The sequence below is a fragment of the Herpailurus yagouaroundi genome, unplaced genomic scaffold (genome assembly GCF_014898765.1).
Source record: "Herpailurus yagouaroundi ecotype Mexico unplaced genomic scaffold, PumYag 221, whole genome shotgun sequence".
Classification (NCBI taxonomy): Eukaryota; Metazoa; Chordata; class Mammalia; order Carnivora; family Felidae; genus Herpailurus; species Herpailurus yagouaroundi.
In genome coordinates, this window is record NW_024412452.1 from 11491921 (window position 1) to 11510037 (window position 18117).

Below are 18117 nucleotides of genomic sequence, written 5' to 3' on the forward strand. Positions count from 1 at the left end.
ACAGATCTGTGTATTTTTAGGATTTTATGATTCCTAACTAAATGTAAAGGAATACTTAATATGCCTATAAAGGAACATGCAAAGTGAATATTTGTTTTTAGACGTTTGAGGTGGGGGGGGTGCCTGTTGAAATATTAGAAGGACAGACTTAGAGGGATCAGATTCTAACTAGGTCACTGACTTCACCTTTTGGGCCTTAATTTGCTCATCGGTAGAAGTCCTCAGTAGTTCCAAATGCTCCTTTCAGCTTTAGCAGTGTAAGTTATAGACTCAAGTCCAAGGTCATCTTTTGCTCTGTTTTTGCCTGTTATTTTTCTGTGGAATATTAAGGTAAAGTCCGCTGCCGTCGGCATGACGTTGTTCTGCCGCTCGTTATTGTCTTGACTTCCTCAACCCTTCTTCCTCTGCAAAGAATCACACAATGCAAAAGTCACTCTCTTTAGTTTAGTGAATACGGCTAAGTATTCTTACCCATCATTTAAAATATTATTTCTTCAGACAAAGATGAGCACTTTATTTCAATAAAGGCACCCACTGCCCCTTGGACTCCATGAAATGGTGGGAACTTATATTATCTGTCTTCTAAACTTAAACAGAATTGTTTCTCTAGTTTGCTTTGCTAGATTCCGCTGACTAATTTCATTAAGCTGTTTACTGATTCTTCTTATATGTTAAATAAGATGTAGAAATCGACCTCTCTGATCTGCTAGGTTTATTCCTCATAAAACAGCTTTTCTGTCCGGGAGAATGTGTGCTGTCACTGACACCAGCCACTGAATGTGCCAGGACCCTCCTTTCCTCCCGGTGGTACAGTTAGAGGGGCAGCCAGGTGGAGACTGATTGTCTTGTTTACTGAGCAGCAGCATGGAACTTCCTTCATGCTGGTGTCCATTTTCTCACTTATGGGAGATTAATTCCTTATTAATTAAAATGCCGTGTCTGTCTGTCCTAGCTCTCAATGGTCTTTCAGAGCAAAAGGAGCTTGGAGAATTGAACTTAGAAAATCAAACTTTAAAAGTACTTTGCAAATCTGTGTGCAGTCCTGGCTTGGCATTTGCAATCAGATTTCAGTGTCGTCAGTTTCCATCAGATTTCTCTCACAGAGCTTTGAGAATGTGTTTGAGTTAGCCTGTGCTTCCCTCTGCCCTTTTTGGGATGGGAAATGTAGTGAGTTACATATTTAAGGTATGTAAAAACAGAGCGTGATGTGCGTCACGGAGTCATACCCTGGCTAAATAAAGGTGCCTGTTTTTTATGATCACATGTCCATGCAAGCACACTTACACAAGTATGGTCAGTTTCATCTCCAAGGTGGTTTTTTTTCTCCCCCTCACTCCCCAGCGTTTTCCTGTCTCCTTGGTATCTGTCTCCTTTGCTTACTTCTTTATGTTCTGGCCAACCTTTCTCTGACCAGCAGAGCCCCAAGTGGATTCCCTGTGGAGTCCATCAACTTCTGTCTGTAATGAGCTTAGTGGAGCCACTGTGAAGTGATGCAAGAAGAGGCTAGCTTCCCCAGAGCCACACTTGGTAGTCTGGCACACTCCTTGTCTGTTGCTCCAGGGAGCTAGATACCAGGAAACCATTATGTTAATACAGCAACAGCAGCTCTTATTTTTTCAATCCCACAAGCACCACATGTGACCTGACATGATCTTAAGATGTAAACAAGAAGCCAACATACTTTGGGCCCCCCGGGTACTGCGTTTTCTTTCTCACCTGGCACTTTCGCCCTAGCCAAACCTCTGGTCCCTTCTGTGAGGGCTGGTGATGCTATCTTGTCCATTTTCTGACCTGGAAGTTCAGTGAGAGCAGTAGTGAATGACGGTATCTAGGGACCTCTGGTCAAAATTTTATCCACTGTCTTTTCAACTTCCTCTTATTTAACCAAATTATGGTTTTCTCCGACAATTGCTATTTTACCTATTTTCCAGAGAGGGTACTAGTTTTGCTTTTCTGAAATAAATTTTTATCTTGTTGCTCATCTGCTTTTGAAAATTATTCTTGTTCCATGAACAATTTGCATAAAATAGATCTGTAATTTTGTGACTCAGTTATACCCTTACAAACATGATTGTTCTCCTAGAGTTATTTCAGAAGAACTAGTTTTATTTTCTGTTTCTCACAACTTGCTTTTGATAAACTCTCAGATGTCCTATCCAGATACACAGATTATAGACTATGGCAGTCATTTTGATTTCTCAAAGCCCTTTCTAATCTGACTCTACCGTTTTATTCTAATTAGCCTTCTATGGTGTTTATAAAAATGGTTTTTTTCTTCAGCCAAATGTGAATGTACCTGATAATTTTAAAGTTTATTTAAATTTTTTTTTCCTTCCCCCTCTAAGTGATAGTGTTAGTTAATTATAAGATCAGCCTTCAAGAAGTGTAGAAAGCATTTTGAAATTAGTGGAATCCCTTCTTTTTCTCTTTTGGTAATTTTATATCATTATAAATAAACCTACAGGATATTTTTGAGAAATTAATATTGTTTTTAGAAATGATTGCCCAACCACATAGATTGAAGTGTGTAGGAGAATATGAAAGAACGTTGAATATTTGGTAAGTAAAATACTTTTTTTGTGTGATGTTATTTCCCCGTTTATGCCTTCACTTAATAATATGCCTTGTTTTCTGTAACTTTTATACCTCCTTTTTATTTTCTTAAATGAAAATATTTCCTTCGTAAACTTTGATGAGTTGGCAGTTTCCTCATTACAAGATTTTTCACATTTGCAAATTGGGTCTTGGAGTGAAGCCCTGATACCAGCTTCAACTCTGAAGTCCCTACCATGATGGTACAAGGGCAGGAAAGAGCTGCTGGGGAGAGCCAGAGCTCTCTGGAAAATGCATCACTGGTAGGCTCTACTAATCTGAACACATTTTTGAAGAGGAAGGTTTCTTGCCAGCCTCACTGGAACCTTGACTCAGTCCCTAAGTAACACATGCTGGCCAAATGTTGGGTTTGGGTCTTTGTGAAATAGAGCAAGCACCTTATATAGTCTTGCGATGCCGTCTACACTACAGAACCCAGGCTTTGGAAACACTTGGTGTTGGAAACACTTAGAGACTGAAAACCTACTACAGATCTTGGACTCAGAGACAAGTCCAGAAAGGGTCTTGTCCATTGTGCCCCATATGTACATTGGTTCCACTCAGTCATAATTGCATACTTTTACCTCTTTTGATGATTTCCAAAGAAGGAAGGTTTCCATTTGTGATGTTAAAGAGAGGCTTCTTGTGTGTGCATCTAATGAATTTGTGTATGCATCGGCCTGTTACACAGACTGGAGCTTTTTGTAGTTTTCTTCTTCTCTTTCTGTCAAGCAACATCTGGGAATTTGGGTGTGCTGACCAATCCCGGCTGCCTGTAATGCTAAATCTTGAATAAGTCCTATCCCTTGTCACTAGAGAAAGTATTACTAAATCAGCACCACTAGGTAATTTTGGTGCACGTGTGCACATGTGTTCTGTTTCCTATTTTTGATTATGAAAGTGGTCTCTACTCATTTTAAAAGTTTATAAAATATAAAAAAGAAGAAAATCCTTTTGTAATCTTTCCGTCTGCAACAGCCTCAGTTAACATTATGAAATGAGTGTTTACTATGCATATTATATTTTATAGAGTTGAAATCAGACTGCTTACAAATGTTCATTTATTTAAAATATTCACACTTTCTTATGCTGTTAACATTTTTTGTATATCTAAACAATTGACTCGAAGAGAACAACCGTGTTTTTAAGCGTATATTGAATCCAAACATTGCAAGAGATCTGTTTTATGCATTTTTTGAAATTCATAAATAACACCAATAAAAATTGCTGTGGCTAACATTCTGTTAATTAGTCATCTCAGTTTCATTTAAGTGAAAGACTTAAATATTTGCCTGTAAACAAATTTGCAGTGCCAGCTCACTAACTCATCACTGAATGGTAGCTGAATAAATTCTCCTGTTTTGTCCTGGGTATGTAACAGTGTTTCTTAACTTTTGTTTGGTCACCAGCCCTCTGAGAGTTCAGTGAAAGCTAGGAAGCTTCTTCCCAGAGAACTGTATATTCACACAGAAAACTAATTGTAATGATAATCAATTATGATATGCCAGGCCCTCTGCCAACTGCTCTATGTGTGTTATTTCATTTAATCCTCATGGTAGCACTATAAAGAATGCACTGTTTTCTTCATTTTTGAGAAAAAGACATTGAAGCTTTAAGGAGATTAAGTAATTTGCCTATGCCCGTAGACCTAGTATCCAAGCTCAAATTCTGATATTTATGACCTCAAAACCCATCTCTTCAATCATTGTGCACCAAATTTTAGGGAGCCCATACATTCCTAAAACCTGCTTATTGGTACTCATATTAATAAGGCCACGTTACCTATTGCAATCTAAAGATTTTCATTGGCAGTGAAGAGGATGTATGATTAATGAATCTCGCTGTTTTTGTAACTTATTTAATTAATATATGAGTATTTGTTGAATATCTAGTATTTTAAATACTTGTTAGGTTCAGTGATATGGTCCTTATCCCTAAGGAGCTTACTATCTACATGAGAAGACAAGGATTATATATGTAAAACAATGAGGAAAAAATACAAACATGAAGTTGAATATACAGTAATGAGACATTTCCATAAACTATATGTGAAAACGAATCTCTTTACTCTGTCATACTTTGAAGCAATTATCACTCTTTGATTCCCTGATTTATAAAAGGAAAAGCAAATCTAAAAGGCCACCATGTCCTCTGGGAACCTGGAAGATTCAGTGTGTCATAAAAATGAGGTCTATAAAGTGAGACTCTCGGTTTCCTGAGTGGTTTTGTCTGTGTCATCTGTCAGCCCCAGGGAGCATGCTCAACAAGGAGAGGTGAGAATGTGTAGGCAGCTCTCAAGCATTTCAGCCTTGTGTCACGGGGTAATTCTATTGAGTTGGACATGTGTAGGTAAGCAGAACACCTTGACAGTTGCTATATTTTGACTCAAGAAAGGTTCCTACTGACAGAGAGGACTTTAGTACGTCAAGTGATGAAACATAGCCTTGAGTCATGCGGGAGCAGTGGGGGGAAACTAGCAACTTTGGATGAAACCATCAGGCATGGGAAGCCTATTGAAGCCGACCACTGACAATCAAGGCAGTCAAAAAGAGTGGCTGTGGCTATAATTCAAAGAACTGCTTTCTGTAGGAGCACAGTATGGGCGAGTTGTACATCTGACTTGAGCAGCTGCTGCGTATACAAGGTTAGCACAGATAATGGCTGTTGTAAGATATGAAGGATGGAGTATGTCAGGCTTTCCATTAACATGGCCCTCTTCAAGTATTTGTACAGTTGTAGGATTCTACTCTTTTGAAACTTGAATCATTTGGCCTATAATATGATGGAATTAATTTGCAAATAGCATTTGAGTTTTCTTTTCCTCGCAAATAGAAACCCAGTGCTGCTAATCATCCTATCTATAGTTTATCTCCTTTCACTTACAGTAGTTATTTTTTTGAAATATCTAAAATAATATTTTGTGTACAGTTGTAGAATATACGTGTGCTATATTTTGTTTAACAAATTTTGTTAAATTTCATTTCATGTGATGTTTCCATAATCCCTTTCAATTTTGTTTAGCATTATTTTTTTAAGTGGGGCAAGGATGTTATGAAAACCTATTCTGTCTAAGAAGCCCCAGATGGAAAATATTTTTTAAAAACAGGGATTCCCATAGTTGTTCACAAATCATCATTTAAATCTGTCCAGCTACTGGATGTTGGAAGTAATTTTCCAGGCATTTATGCAGGTAGCTTGATGGATTTTATTTAATTTCAAAAAAAAGTATGATACTAAGTCTGTATAATTTCTTAAATTCGTTCCTGGAATAAAACGTAATTGAAAACATTCCTTTTCGTATTTGCTTTGAGCCAATACTGGAGTTGTTTTTGAGGTAAATGGTAGATTGATGTTAAATGTCCATCACACTTTGGCTTTATAGAGAGAATTCAAGACATAGTAACTGTCCAACTCTTGAATTTTCTCATTCTCTGTGTGTGGTGTGTGTGGTATGGGTGTGTGTGTAGGGAGCTTAAACAAGACCTTTTGATTTCATAATAAGCAGGGCTTAGGGACGATAAAACTTGACATTCTTAACTATTACTAGTGTCTGTCCCTATAGCCCGTGCAGTTATCTTCTTGTTAACGATGTAGAAGCCAGAGTCATAAACTGAGCATGGACCCAAGGCGCTACTGTAAATTGCAAATAGCATTCATGTGGTGTCTTTGACCTAAGACTAAATTGGGGTAGAGGGAAGAGAAAAAAAAGAGTTTTCGAGAGTGGAATAGAAGTAGAAGTCAAGGACAAAGAGTACACTAGTAGGATGGATATGTGCAAATGTTCCGTAAGCTTTTGCCATGAGATTTGTTTAGGTAGGCGTTTCATATCTGCAAGTACTCCTTTGCTCAGGAGCCAAGCAGTGGGTTGGGACAGCTTCTGCGTGTGTGTGTGTGTGTGTGTGTGTGTGTGTGTGTGTGTGTGTGTTGGCAATAATGCAGTCATGAGATAATACAAATAATCAGTGAGGGAATAATTAATGATGTGGCAGGGAATATTTTTTGATAAATGCTTGGGGAATGAGGTGACAGGCGTGAAATTAGAAAATTCCTTCAGCGATCTAAAATATAAATAGCTTTCGGAACTGAAAAGAGTTTCACAGCTGAAGATTTTATTGTGTTGAGAGGAAAAACTTTTTTCTCTCCCCCACTCCCTCCTCCTTTGCAAGTTGTTTGTCCATTCACAAAACAAATACTCTGAAGCCCAGCGCGGCTCATGGGAATAAATTTCAGGTCGAATTAGTACAGTTTCCTTGCTGTCAGGATGCTGGAATTAATGGTGTTTTGATGACACGAATTTTGAAGGGCAAACAAAGAAGCTGAAGGGAGAGAGACATGACTCCTTAGAAGCTTGGTCCTCCTCTCCCCCAGCCTCTCTTGTCTTCCCTGTCATCCGTCTGCCAATCTCCCTGTCCATGGTTAGTTAAAGGCGCTTTTTATCCTCTTTTCTTTCCCACAGAGTTTGCCAGATCCGGCCCGGTGCCTGGGTTCCAGGAGGACACGCTGCAGTTGGCCTTCATCGACTTGAGACAAGTAAGTCTTTGTGTTTTTGTTTTTTGTTTTTCTTTTAAGATGTGTGACTGAAGACCATCAGGTCTTAAGGAAAAGGGGAGGGGAGGGGGATTGGCGTTGGCGATTCACACTGGAGACCTAAGGGTTTTTCCCTGTGTTTGAGGCCACCTCTTTTATTTAGCTATCTGGGATCCTTAGCTATGGTGGAGTTAAAGGTTTTGTGGGTAGAAGGGAAGGCAGGAGGTGGGAGGAGGGACCCAGAGCGTAGAGGGACTCAAGTGACCCTCAAGTGATGTGACCCATTGTGCTATAGTTGGCTTCTGCAGACACAGCAGAAAGATAACTCCGCAGACCAATGCTAAGCAGGTGCACTGATGCAGAGACAGCCTGCCTGGGGACTTTTGTTTGTAGATAATGAGGGCAGCAGCATTTAAGAAAAATGAAATATTTTACATTCTGGATGGTTGGTTTGGCTTGTTGACTTTTTCCCTGCTGCCTTCAGTCTTCCCATCCCCTCCTTTGTAGAATGTGGTCAGCCAAGAGTGACTAAGTGGTGGTTTTAGAAGATGATTAGCAAAGGCCCTGACCAGTCATGCTAACCTGACAGGCAACCCTGTTAAAGTAGTGTTGATGAAAGCCAGTCGTCAGGCATACCTGAGCTTTGCGAGCCCATCAGTTAGAAAGAGTCATTCTCTAGGGCTGTTGCTTGCAGATCAAAATGGGCAGGTTGGTAGGCCTCGGTGGTTTGGGTAGAGAGGAACAGGATGGGCGGGGGCCGAAAGAGGGAGAGAGTTAACCGGGCTCTGTCATCTCTTCACTCTGAAGATGGATGGCGTTGGATAGAAAGTGTGAATGAAGTAAGAATCAATGACTGATGCTTCTCTCCTATTAAAACAATCTTTTTTTTTTTTGTCTGTTTTAAAAAGGGGGCTGGCTTTGTTTCTCCTGCCATAATGATGCAGTGCCTCTTGTTTTCAGAGCTGACATAGTTTGCATTCTGAAAACTTTTAGATGCCCAGAGTATTTCTTAAAGCTATAGGACCCCTTGTATTGGTAGTCTCCTTACCACTGTGACTCGATTCATGCTGGAACAGCTTTTAACCCATAATGGATGGCCTGAGCTACCCCTGAATCCTTGTGGATGGGTGGTGTAATCTGTCATCTGATGACAATTCTGGAAAGCCCTGTTAAGCAGAAAACAGAAAATTGTGTCTCTATAGACCCGCCAAAGTTTGAGGATTCAAGCCGCGTCCCAGAAACGTGTGTCAACTTAATATTTGGGGGCCGAGGTGGGGGTTCTCGTACACATAAAGGCTTTCCCAGCATGGTCACAAATGGAGCTGAGTATCTCTTTCCACACTTATGACCTTCCACCTGTGGATTCAGCAACTCAACTGAGACATTCAGGTTTTAACCCCTTGGCTGATGTGAGACTGGGAGATTGGGATTTTGCCTTAGGGTTTTGTGGAGTGCTATCTGTTTCTCCCTTGTTTCTTCTCAGAAACTTCTGAGCCAATTGGCTTTTCTTGGAAAGCAGAAACTGAATTTCATTGGAGAGCCACATCCAAGGAAAAAATTTTTCCTTTCTCACTATTCATGAGAAGGAAGTGTGGTCATTCTCTCTAGTTTGTGGTTTTTGGTCCCTATGGAAAGCAACTGGTGTTCACAGAAAATGTTAACTAAGGGAGTAAGTTAGAAAACACAGCCAAAATAAGGTGGATCTGAGCCGGGGACGAATGCTCAAGTATTTGTGGGCTCTCAGTGAGCACTGGTGTTTATGCTTAAGTTCCTACTTGCTGTTACATTTCTGTTCTCAGACTTCCTTTTATGATATTTTAGCAGGAGAAACCAAAACTCCTAAATTTTACTAAGAACAAGAGTATGTCTCTTCCTATTGAATCAATCACCTAATTTCTAGTTGTGTCTGTCTCTGTTAAAACAATAACTTTCCTAACCTAGACCATTTGAAAAACTTCCCCAGCTCTCAGGCTGTAGCTCTTTATTAGCAGCCCCCAGGTAGGTGGAATCATTGTGAGAAAAATTATCCCTCCCTGTTCTCTTCTGAAAATATTGATCTCTTTGCAGTCCATCTTCATTGTTCTCACAACTTGTTTAAAATGAGCATCTTTTTAAAAGGGGACTTCTTCTGAACTATGGAGATGTTCAAACTATCAGGAGAAAACCTGGGAGTATGTTTCCAAAGGAGATATCTGGACCTCAAATGAAGCATGATTAAGTGCCTTTGAGTATGTTGTCCTTCTGCATGTTTCCTTCGGAATCCCATAATAGAATTATGGAATTTGGGGGTTGGGGCTCATTTGAAAAATCATGCAGGATAACCTTTGACTTGATACTTGAAACCATGTGTAGCACCCAGACTGTGCCTGTGTATCCTCCTTGAAGAAGACTCACCACCCCAAGACAGCAAGGGCCTCCTTATGACAACCTGATTATTAGAAAGATATTTCTTTTTTTTTAAATTTTTTTAATGTTTTATTTATTTTTGAGACAGTGAGAGACAGAGCATGAACAGGGGAGGGTCAGAGAGAGGGAGACACAGAATCTGAAACAGGCTCCAGGCTCTGAGCTGTCAGCACAGAGCCCGATGCGGGGCTCGAACTCACGGACCGAGAGATCATGACCTGAGCCGACGTCGGCCGCTCAACCGACTGAGCCACCCAGGCGCCCCTAGAAAGATATTTCTTAAGTTGGCTAAAATCTGTCTCCCTGAACTCTGACCCTCTGGTTCTTTATGTTTTTATTAATGCATCACAATTTCGGGGACAGGCTTCCTCTCCTGATTTATTGAGCATCCTCTCTGCTAGCAATTGAGTCTTTATCACATGTATAGCATTGAGACCCACTCCTCAAGGAGTCCTCACACATGCAATTTTACGGAACAGATTGGAGACTCTACTCTCTTCGGTCTATGTGTTTCTTTCACATTGTTAACAACACAGATTTTTATCATTCTAACCGGTCTAAACCTCATTAGATCCTGATTCAGTTTTCTAGCTTAGTGACTGACTTAATCATCATGTTCTTTCTGAGTCTGACGTAACAATATTAAGCAGGCATGGCAGAAGTTAAAGGAAGAAGTTAAAGTTAGGGCAAGTTCTGGGGTGTGCACCCATGCAAAGCACCACGGTTACAGTGCAGCAAGGGTGTTCTTTTACTGTCATTGACTGTATCTGCCTCACTGCTTTATGAGCATGTTCATTCTGATCGTACTTTTGTGTTGCCTTGCTTTAGAGTGTTTCAGACACTGTCAAGTGAATAATTTTAAAATAATCAAAACACAGAATATTTGATGAGATCATCTCTGCATAGAGTGTAATAGCACAGTGTCATTTAAAAGCTATAGAAGTTCAATTAGGACTCAATTTAGATACGGATAGCAAAACGATTCATCCTTTCCCACCTGTCCTGTCTATTCTCAGTCTCCTACTTCTTAAGGAAAAGAGTGAAATGACATCTTGACTACACAAGCTTTCATGATATTTTATATGCGTACAGCACTTCATAGTTAATGTACATTTATGTGCAAATCTCATTTGTCAGACTGCTAGGCTTAGAAAACCTGCTGTTAATGATAATGTGAATTAGACAGTGCAAATCAAAATCTCCTTTGCCACTAAATGTCCCAGGTCCATAAAAGGAGGATTGCAGTATGACTTCACATTCATGTGTTCAAATATGTGTGTGAATCGCTATCAAAGTCCAACTTCGGGTTAATGTTAGATCTTGACAAGGACAACTTAAAGGGCCCACTTATTAGCTATCCTGAAGTGGCATATGCACTCCAAGTACTAGTAGCTGCCAGCCCTTAATGTTTCATCATTGGGAATTACCATACAAGGTCCATAGCGGATTCTCAGTAGTGACTGGATTCTCTACCAGTACTCTGGTTTGTGTTTTTCTTCTTTTGTTAAGCATTCAGTAGATAATACTAATGTATATTAGAATTTGAACTTCCTTTGATTTTCATTTCAGCTTATTTTGTCAAACTCTGAGTGCCTACCGTGAACAGAGCACAACCCCGGTGCTGTGGGAATACAGAAGTGAATATCATACAGTCTCTGACCTCCAGGAGCAGAGGAGTGATCAGCAAATACTTAATTTTAATATAAGTCCGTCTGTAGTGAGCATTACATTGGAAGGATGAAGCTATTACATATGTTTCAATTATTTCGTTGTGTTTTGCTGCATAACAAAGCACCCAAAATGCCTTGTCTTAAAAGAAGAATCATTTATTTAACTCAGGTTTCTACAGATGAGCAATTAGGATAGGTTCTGTGGGCTCACACCTTGAGGTCAGGTACTAGATTCACTAGGAACTGCCTGGTCTAGGGCGTCTTAGCTAGACTGACTCTTCTCTGCTCCATGTGGTCTTTCATTTGCCAGCAGCCTAACCCACGCGTAATCACGTGGCGTATTGGTAGGTTTTAAGAGAGCAAGGGGAAATATGCAGGCCCCTTAAGGTCTACACTTGGAACTGGCAAGCCATCGTTCCCACCACATCTTATGGGCTAGAGCTGGTCACAGGGCCAGCCCAAAATCAAAGAGCGGGGAAATCAACCTCAGTTTATCCTCCGGTTGGGATATAAGATCTTTATACAAACTATGCATCTATAATTGCAGAAAGAGGCCATGGAGTGGAGAGGTCTTCGGGAGCCTAAGTAGTTATAAAATACTGCATTAAGGGGCGCCTGGGTGGCGCAGTCGGTTAAGCGTCCGACTTCAACCAGGTCACGATCTCGCGGTCCGTGAGTTCGAGCCCCGCGTCAGGCTCTGGGCTGATGGCTCAGAGCCTGGAGCCTGTTTCCGATTCTGTGTCTCCCTCTCTCTCTGCCCCTCCCCCATTCATGCTCTGTCTCTCTCTGTCCCAAAAATAAATAAACGTTGAAAAAAAAAATTAAAAAAAAAATACTGCATTAAAATAGTGGAAAGTTCAACTGATAGAAACCAGGCATTGGTGAGGGAGGAAAGTGTTTTAAGCATAGAGAATAGCCGGTTTTAAGTTTTGTTTAAAAACATATATGGAGTTGTTTTAACTAGGATCTAGACTATCTTTCCTTTTTTTTAAGTCTTAGACTAATCTTTTTAAAACCCCATTTCTGGGGCGCCTGGGTGGCGCAGTCGGTTAAGCGTCCGACTTCAGCCAGGTCACGATCTCGCGGTCTGTGAGTTCGAGCCCCGCGTCAGGCTCTGGGCTGATGGCTCGGAGCCTGGAGCCTGTTTCCGATTCTGTGTCTCCTTCTCTCTGCCCCTCCCCTGTTCATGCTCTGTCTCTCTCTCTGTCCCAAAAATAAAATAAACGTTGAAAAAATAAATAAATAAATAAAATAAAACCCCATTTCTTACTTTCTCTTCTTCGTTTCTTACTTTTACTATTCAGCTTCCTCATGGACCTGTTTTTTTGTTTGTTTGTTTGGTTGGTTTTGTTTATGTCTTCTCCTTCTCAGCAAACACTGCTTATTGTAGGCTACCCTGAAACATTTCACATTTCTGTTACATTCACTGTGAGGGAATCGTAACTTCCCTAGATAATTAATTATTTATCTTACTCATTTAATTTCTGGCTGTTCACTGTACATATTTGACCAACAGGAAAAGGTTTGAGTGGATTCTTTTCTTTAGTAGCATCACATTATTTTCTGTTCCTTGGCCCCAACTGTTGCTTACTTCCGATATACTAAGTTTTTATAGAGCTGAATGAACTAGGTTGTGACATTGCATCAGATCTCCTGAATGGAGCTTGTTGGCAACGACTCTCAAACAGCAAAGCCATCCCAAGATATCTGTGGCTTTTTTTAGATGGAGCTGGTGACATTCCCTCTAGGCCAGTTATTCCCCAATTTCTAAACCTTCTGACTAAAGTAAACACGGTGCATTTCCATTGCAGGCACTTAACTTGCCTTAACAACAACTCTAGGACCTAAGAGAAATAGTTGTATATTTCTTTGGAGATGTTGAAAGAATTCTGATGTTCGTGTTAGAGGCGTAAAAGTGAAATCAGGACCGTCCGCTCCGTCAGGTATGAAACCTGGGAACAGCTCAGAAACTAACTATGCAGAACTGCCCTTCCTGTTTCCCAGCCTGTCTTCATTCTGTTCAGTAAAGTTTTGGTTTTTGAATCAACTTGCCTACTTTTCTTCTTTTTTCTGCTCCCAAGTCTAATGAACAACCACTCCCACTAAGAGGAACATCCCCCCTTTGCTCTACTGATCTAGGCTCATGTGGAAAAATCTTAACTTTGCTTAATAACCACTTACGTGTTAGCCTCAGTAGAATACCAATTGATAGAAAAACTGAATTTGTCTGATACCACACATAACAAGATGATATATAGTCAATAGAATTTCTTTTTTTAAGGTTTCTCCCTAGCCAGTCTAAACAACCCCTAACTTTTAGAAAACTACAGAGGAGGCCTGCATCAGGGTAAGGCGGGCCCACATCTTAAAAAGGCCTCAGGTGGCAATCTTCTACATTTCGTCACAACGGTTAAGCCCTATTTAACAAGAAGAAAGTCATTTCCCACATGTACTTCTTAATACTGGTTTTTAACTTGCTGGGATGTAATCTGGAGGTTTTGGTGGGGGGCGGGGGATGGCCTATAGTTTTCCTAAATGTTTACTGAGCAGTTGCCAAGGAGTCATGGTGGAGAAAATGAGAGGTGTGGGGAGAGTTGGTAGGGGGGTGTTTTTGTGAAAGGATGTTCTAGGTGGAGGAAAACAGAGTGGTATGTAAATCCTCAAATCCTCTGGTAGTGAAGTATATGGGCCAGTAACGCTGGAGGTAGAACTACTCTCCCAAGTGCTCACCTGAAATATTCTGTTGACCTTCAGATTGTGTATGATCTTGAATAAATAGTGGCCTGTAAAACTGGGAGTCATCTGCACCAGGGTTCAGAAATCAAATAGCTTGATAACTCATGGAATTGGAAGATGCCATTACTATGACTAATGTGGATGGAGGGGTCAGAAGGAATGGTTTAAGCCAGTAAGCACATTATCTTAGAAAAGATCATCAGCACTGCTGGTGTGGTAGCATGTATATGGGGTTAAATGTCATTTCAGAAATGAAATACAGAGTCATCCTATCCCAAAGGCATTGGTGGTTGGAAGAAGATAAAGTAATAATATCAGACTATCTGCACAAATCTCTTTGTTGAGACAGAGGTACTAAGAGTTCCTACAGACCCTAGTCCATGTTTCAACATAGATAAAGCAAGCAAATTTTATAGACCTCCCTAAATCAGAAGTATTCATTCATTCATTGGACATTGTCCCTAGCACTATTACAGTGACTCTAGTGGTGTAGTTGGGAATAAAACAACTGCATCCAAGGGGATGCCAGTTGGTCTCCATTTTGATGTTTTTTTATATTGATGCTGTATTGGTCAGTTTTAGGGACAGCCGCAGAGCTTTCTGCAAATCTCCAGGGCCAGCCCAAGTCTGTTGTACACCGATACACAGGCTTTCAGAAAAGAACCTGTAGCTGTGATTTGGCAACCCGGCATACATAAGATGGCCATCTTGAAACGCTTCAGAGGGTGGTCCTTTGGTTTTTGAAAGTAGGGTTTTCTGGTTGTTTTGACAAAATTGTTGTGCCCATGTTATTTTGACAGCACCAGGGTGATACCTTTAACCTCAAAGGAATCTCTGACCGCAAATGATTCCTGTTCCCGAGCTGGGGAAAGCTTACGCCTTTGGTCTGGTTCTGTAAAAAACAGAGATAGGAACGTTTCTGAGAATAGACTCCACCGAGCTAGACTTATGACCTCACGTAAGCCAAGGCTAGATCAGCACACACAGGATGGGCACAGGTAGATAAGGTCTTCAGCCACTGAGATAGATGCTGCTGCTGCCACTGAAAATCAGGTACCTTTCCTGATGTAACTGGGCTGCCATGGAAAATTTATAGAAGGAATTGCCAGTAGTATGTAACACATTCTGGGATTTACCCAATGCCCTTGGTTGATTGGAGGAAAGTCTATTCTAGAACTGCTGAAACTTTGTCTCACTTCATACTAACCTCTCATCTAGGGAAGGAGATGCACTCAGAAATTCTGTCTGAGGTTTTTTTGTTTGTTTGTTTGTTTGTTTGTTTTGATTTTACATAGAATCCATTTTTTTTTCCAGACCAGGATCTCATGAAATAATATCTGAGCAGGTGCGACTCTTTGATATAGGAAATCATGTACGATGTTATTTAAATGCTAGGGAAAAAAAACAGACATTTTAACGGTCCAAATGACATCATAGCATGTGTGGATGGCCATTTTCTATTCATTGTCCTCTCACTATGGAAATCATTTTAGCAATTCAGAAGTCTAATTTCTTAAAGTCTCATGGAGTTGTTTCAAGAGGTTGGGAATCAGAGAAAAGGGAGCATGTATTAGTAGTGGATGCCAGCCACATTGAGATCATGATAGTTTATAAGAGATAGATTCCTCGTTGATTTTTCACAGTGGAGAATAGTTGGGGTCCATGAAAGGAAGGTGAAAGGTCTGATGAACACCGCTTTGTATTTTCCAGGGGCTTTGCTTTTCCTCAGAGAGGAAGCTTAGCCATTTAGCACGAATGTAGGTGGGAGACACTCAGTTCTTTGCCCATTTGTACTTGGTAAAGTGGTAGCTTCTGAGCCTCTTTGAAGGCCCTCCCTCTTATAGACAGTTTGTGTGTCTGGAAATGCTGACTCATGAATGACAGGCGCTGTGGGCCCTGTCAGGGTCCTTAAGCTGTATTAATAGCAGTTAATGTGGAAAGAAGTTATGTGGAAGGAACTTTAGCTAGCTAGGAGCAGTTGTGGATAATCTTTTGGGTAGTAGGAGACAAAACACCAGACGTTGGATGTGTTTTCCCATGAACAATACATTGGGTTTGGCCTTTGACTCATGGATTGCCCCAACCCCAGGTTAACATTATCCATTGTTGCCGTTAACCCAGATTGGCACAGTCTCGGGTTAGATAGGAAGTCTAATCTAAAGCTCGCTCAACAGAGTTGTCTAGCACTTCCTACTTGGCAAAGCTGGGCCACTTAGGGGTTCCACCAGGGCATACAGCAGCCTTTCCAGTGTATGCTAGACATACTTCTTCCAGAAGTGTGCATCTAGTCTGGAACTGTCTTCTACCCCTTTGCTCCAATAGCATGATGGCTGCTTTTAAAGTGGGCGCAGTGCCAGTGTCACTCTGGATAGCCTTATAGCCAAGTCTGTCAGTTCAGAGGCTAGAGTTTTGTTCCATTTCAAGCTCTTGTGGGAGGAGCTAATAAGCATAGCGTAGTGAAAGCCACCTGGTAGTTTCTCCCTTTGCTCAGGGACAGCGTTGGTGATCCTCTGACCGAGGTGACCTGTGAGGCATGCTGCCTGGGCTAGCGTGAAGTTCTGCACCGCTGTCTGCGTCTCCCAACACGCCAAGCCTCAGGAACTTGGGAGGCTTCTCCCGTATCTCAACACACAGCCTGAATATGCAAACCCACACACGTGGAATTTGTGGATTTTCTGAGATAATCACATCTTCGGGAGAAAGGTCAAGTGAGTCATTACCAATGAATTTCCCTGGAAGTAGCAGTGGTATCAAAGTCTGTCGCAGGAGTACTGGCAGCATTAAATAAAACCTGATGGATTCTGAACACACATCTCATCTTCATTAACTGCACTGCCTTAGTGTCCTACTAGAGAACACTTACAAGCCTGGAAAGGGCAAAGAGCCAGGCCTCAATCTAACTAACTACTGCATCTATTGACAGCCGCTGGAGGGCAGCAGAGAGTGACAACAAAGGTCCAGATTTAGGGAATTGAGGCATATTTCAATTTGCCAAGGAAGAAGCCCCCTTAACTGTAAAAGAACTCACTACCTAGGAGCCACAGTTGCAAGCCTGGGCTCCTGGAGAACAAGGACCAAAAAGAGCATCTACAACCCTGATCTGAAAATTAAAACCCTCCTTCTAGGCAGCTTCCTAGGAATGCATAAAGAAATGAGATAAGACTGACTGGGAAAGGGCAACCAGACAACATCAGTAAAGTAGGAAACCAAAAGGATAGTCTGAAATGTTAAGTCTCAAGGGGGAAGCAAAGATGGAATAGGAACCAAATGAAAGAAAGCTACATTGGAAGGCAATCCAGACTGAGCAAGTCGCAGAGGCAAAGATAGAGTCAGGAAAGACTGACTCCCTGAGACAGGTATACCTAGGAAGGAGCCTTGTGTAGGGCACATATCATGAGGCAGGGAGCTGCAAAGGGACCAATTTCAGACACAACTAAACAGATCTGTGAGAGTCTCATTTTTAAAGTAGCTCCTTCTTGATTAACCAGGATCATTTCTTTCTTAGTCTTTCTTGATTTCAAGAACAAAATGACTCATTGAGAATATGGCCAGAGAGAAGGATGATATGACTAAGGGATTCTTATGCGTGAAATGAAGTTGAACTTGGTCATGAAGCCCTTCTGGTAGCACTGGTGTAAAAGGACAGTTCACTTTCCTTGATTAGCTTCTGGTGTTCCCTTCTCACATTTTATTCTGTAACATTTGCTAAGAATATCCAGTGGAAAAGAAAAACTGGCTCTGGCAAACTAGTTACATAGGCAAGATCCTAGTCAATCCGGGGACTTAAGATCTGTTCCCAGTAGGTTAGCAGAGAGCTGGTTAGTCTCTTCTAAATGCTGAACACTTAGCAATTTTCCAAATCCTGTAAGTGTGGAGAAACAAAACTCTCGGTTGGCCTCTTAAACTTCTAGTGTCCCCCTTCTATGTCTCAACCCCTTAAACATTGGGAAAATTAGGACTCTCCCATATCCACAAATTCCAGGAACCCTGTACTGGGCATTAGGACAGCGTGAAGTTTGGAATTGGACAGACCTGGGTTACTAGCTGTGACATTTGGCAAATTATTTGACCTAAGATGCAGTTTCCCGCTATCTTTGATTATACGCTTACTAAATATTAAGTAACATGATTATGTTATCTTATTTAATGCTTACTCCAGCATTTTAAGCCTTATAAATTATTATAA

General features: G+C 41.0%; 1 protein-coding gene across 9 annotated transcripts in view; it reads left to right on the forward strand.

Moving 5' to 3' along the window:
• The window catches only part of EXOC6B (exocyst complex component 6B), a 616421-nt gene that overhangs the window by 450894 nt on the left and 147410 nt on the right, over positions 1-18117 (forward strand). For 7 of the 9 annotated variants that reach the window (XM_040458548.1, XM_040458544.1, XM_040458543.1 and 4 more), the window contains one exon: positions 7049-7122. In XM_040458548.1, coding sequence (XP_040314482.1) covers positions 7049-7122 — 74 coding nt within the window. Of the gene's footprint in view, positions 1-7048; positions 7123-11094; positions 11275-13006; positions 13243-18117 lie in introns of those variants that run through there. The other 2 variants (XM_040458550.1, XM_040458549.1) reach the window with 2 other exon arrangements.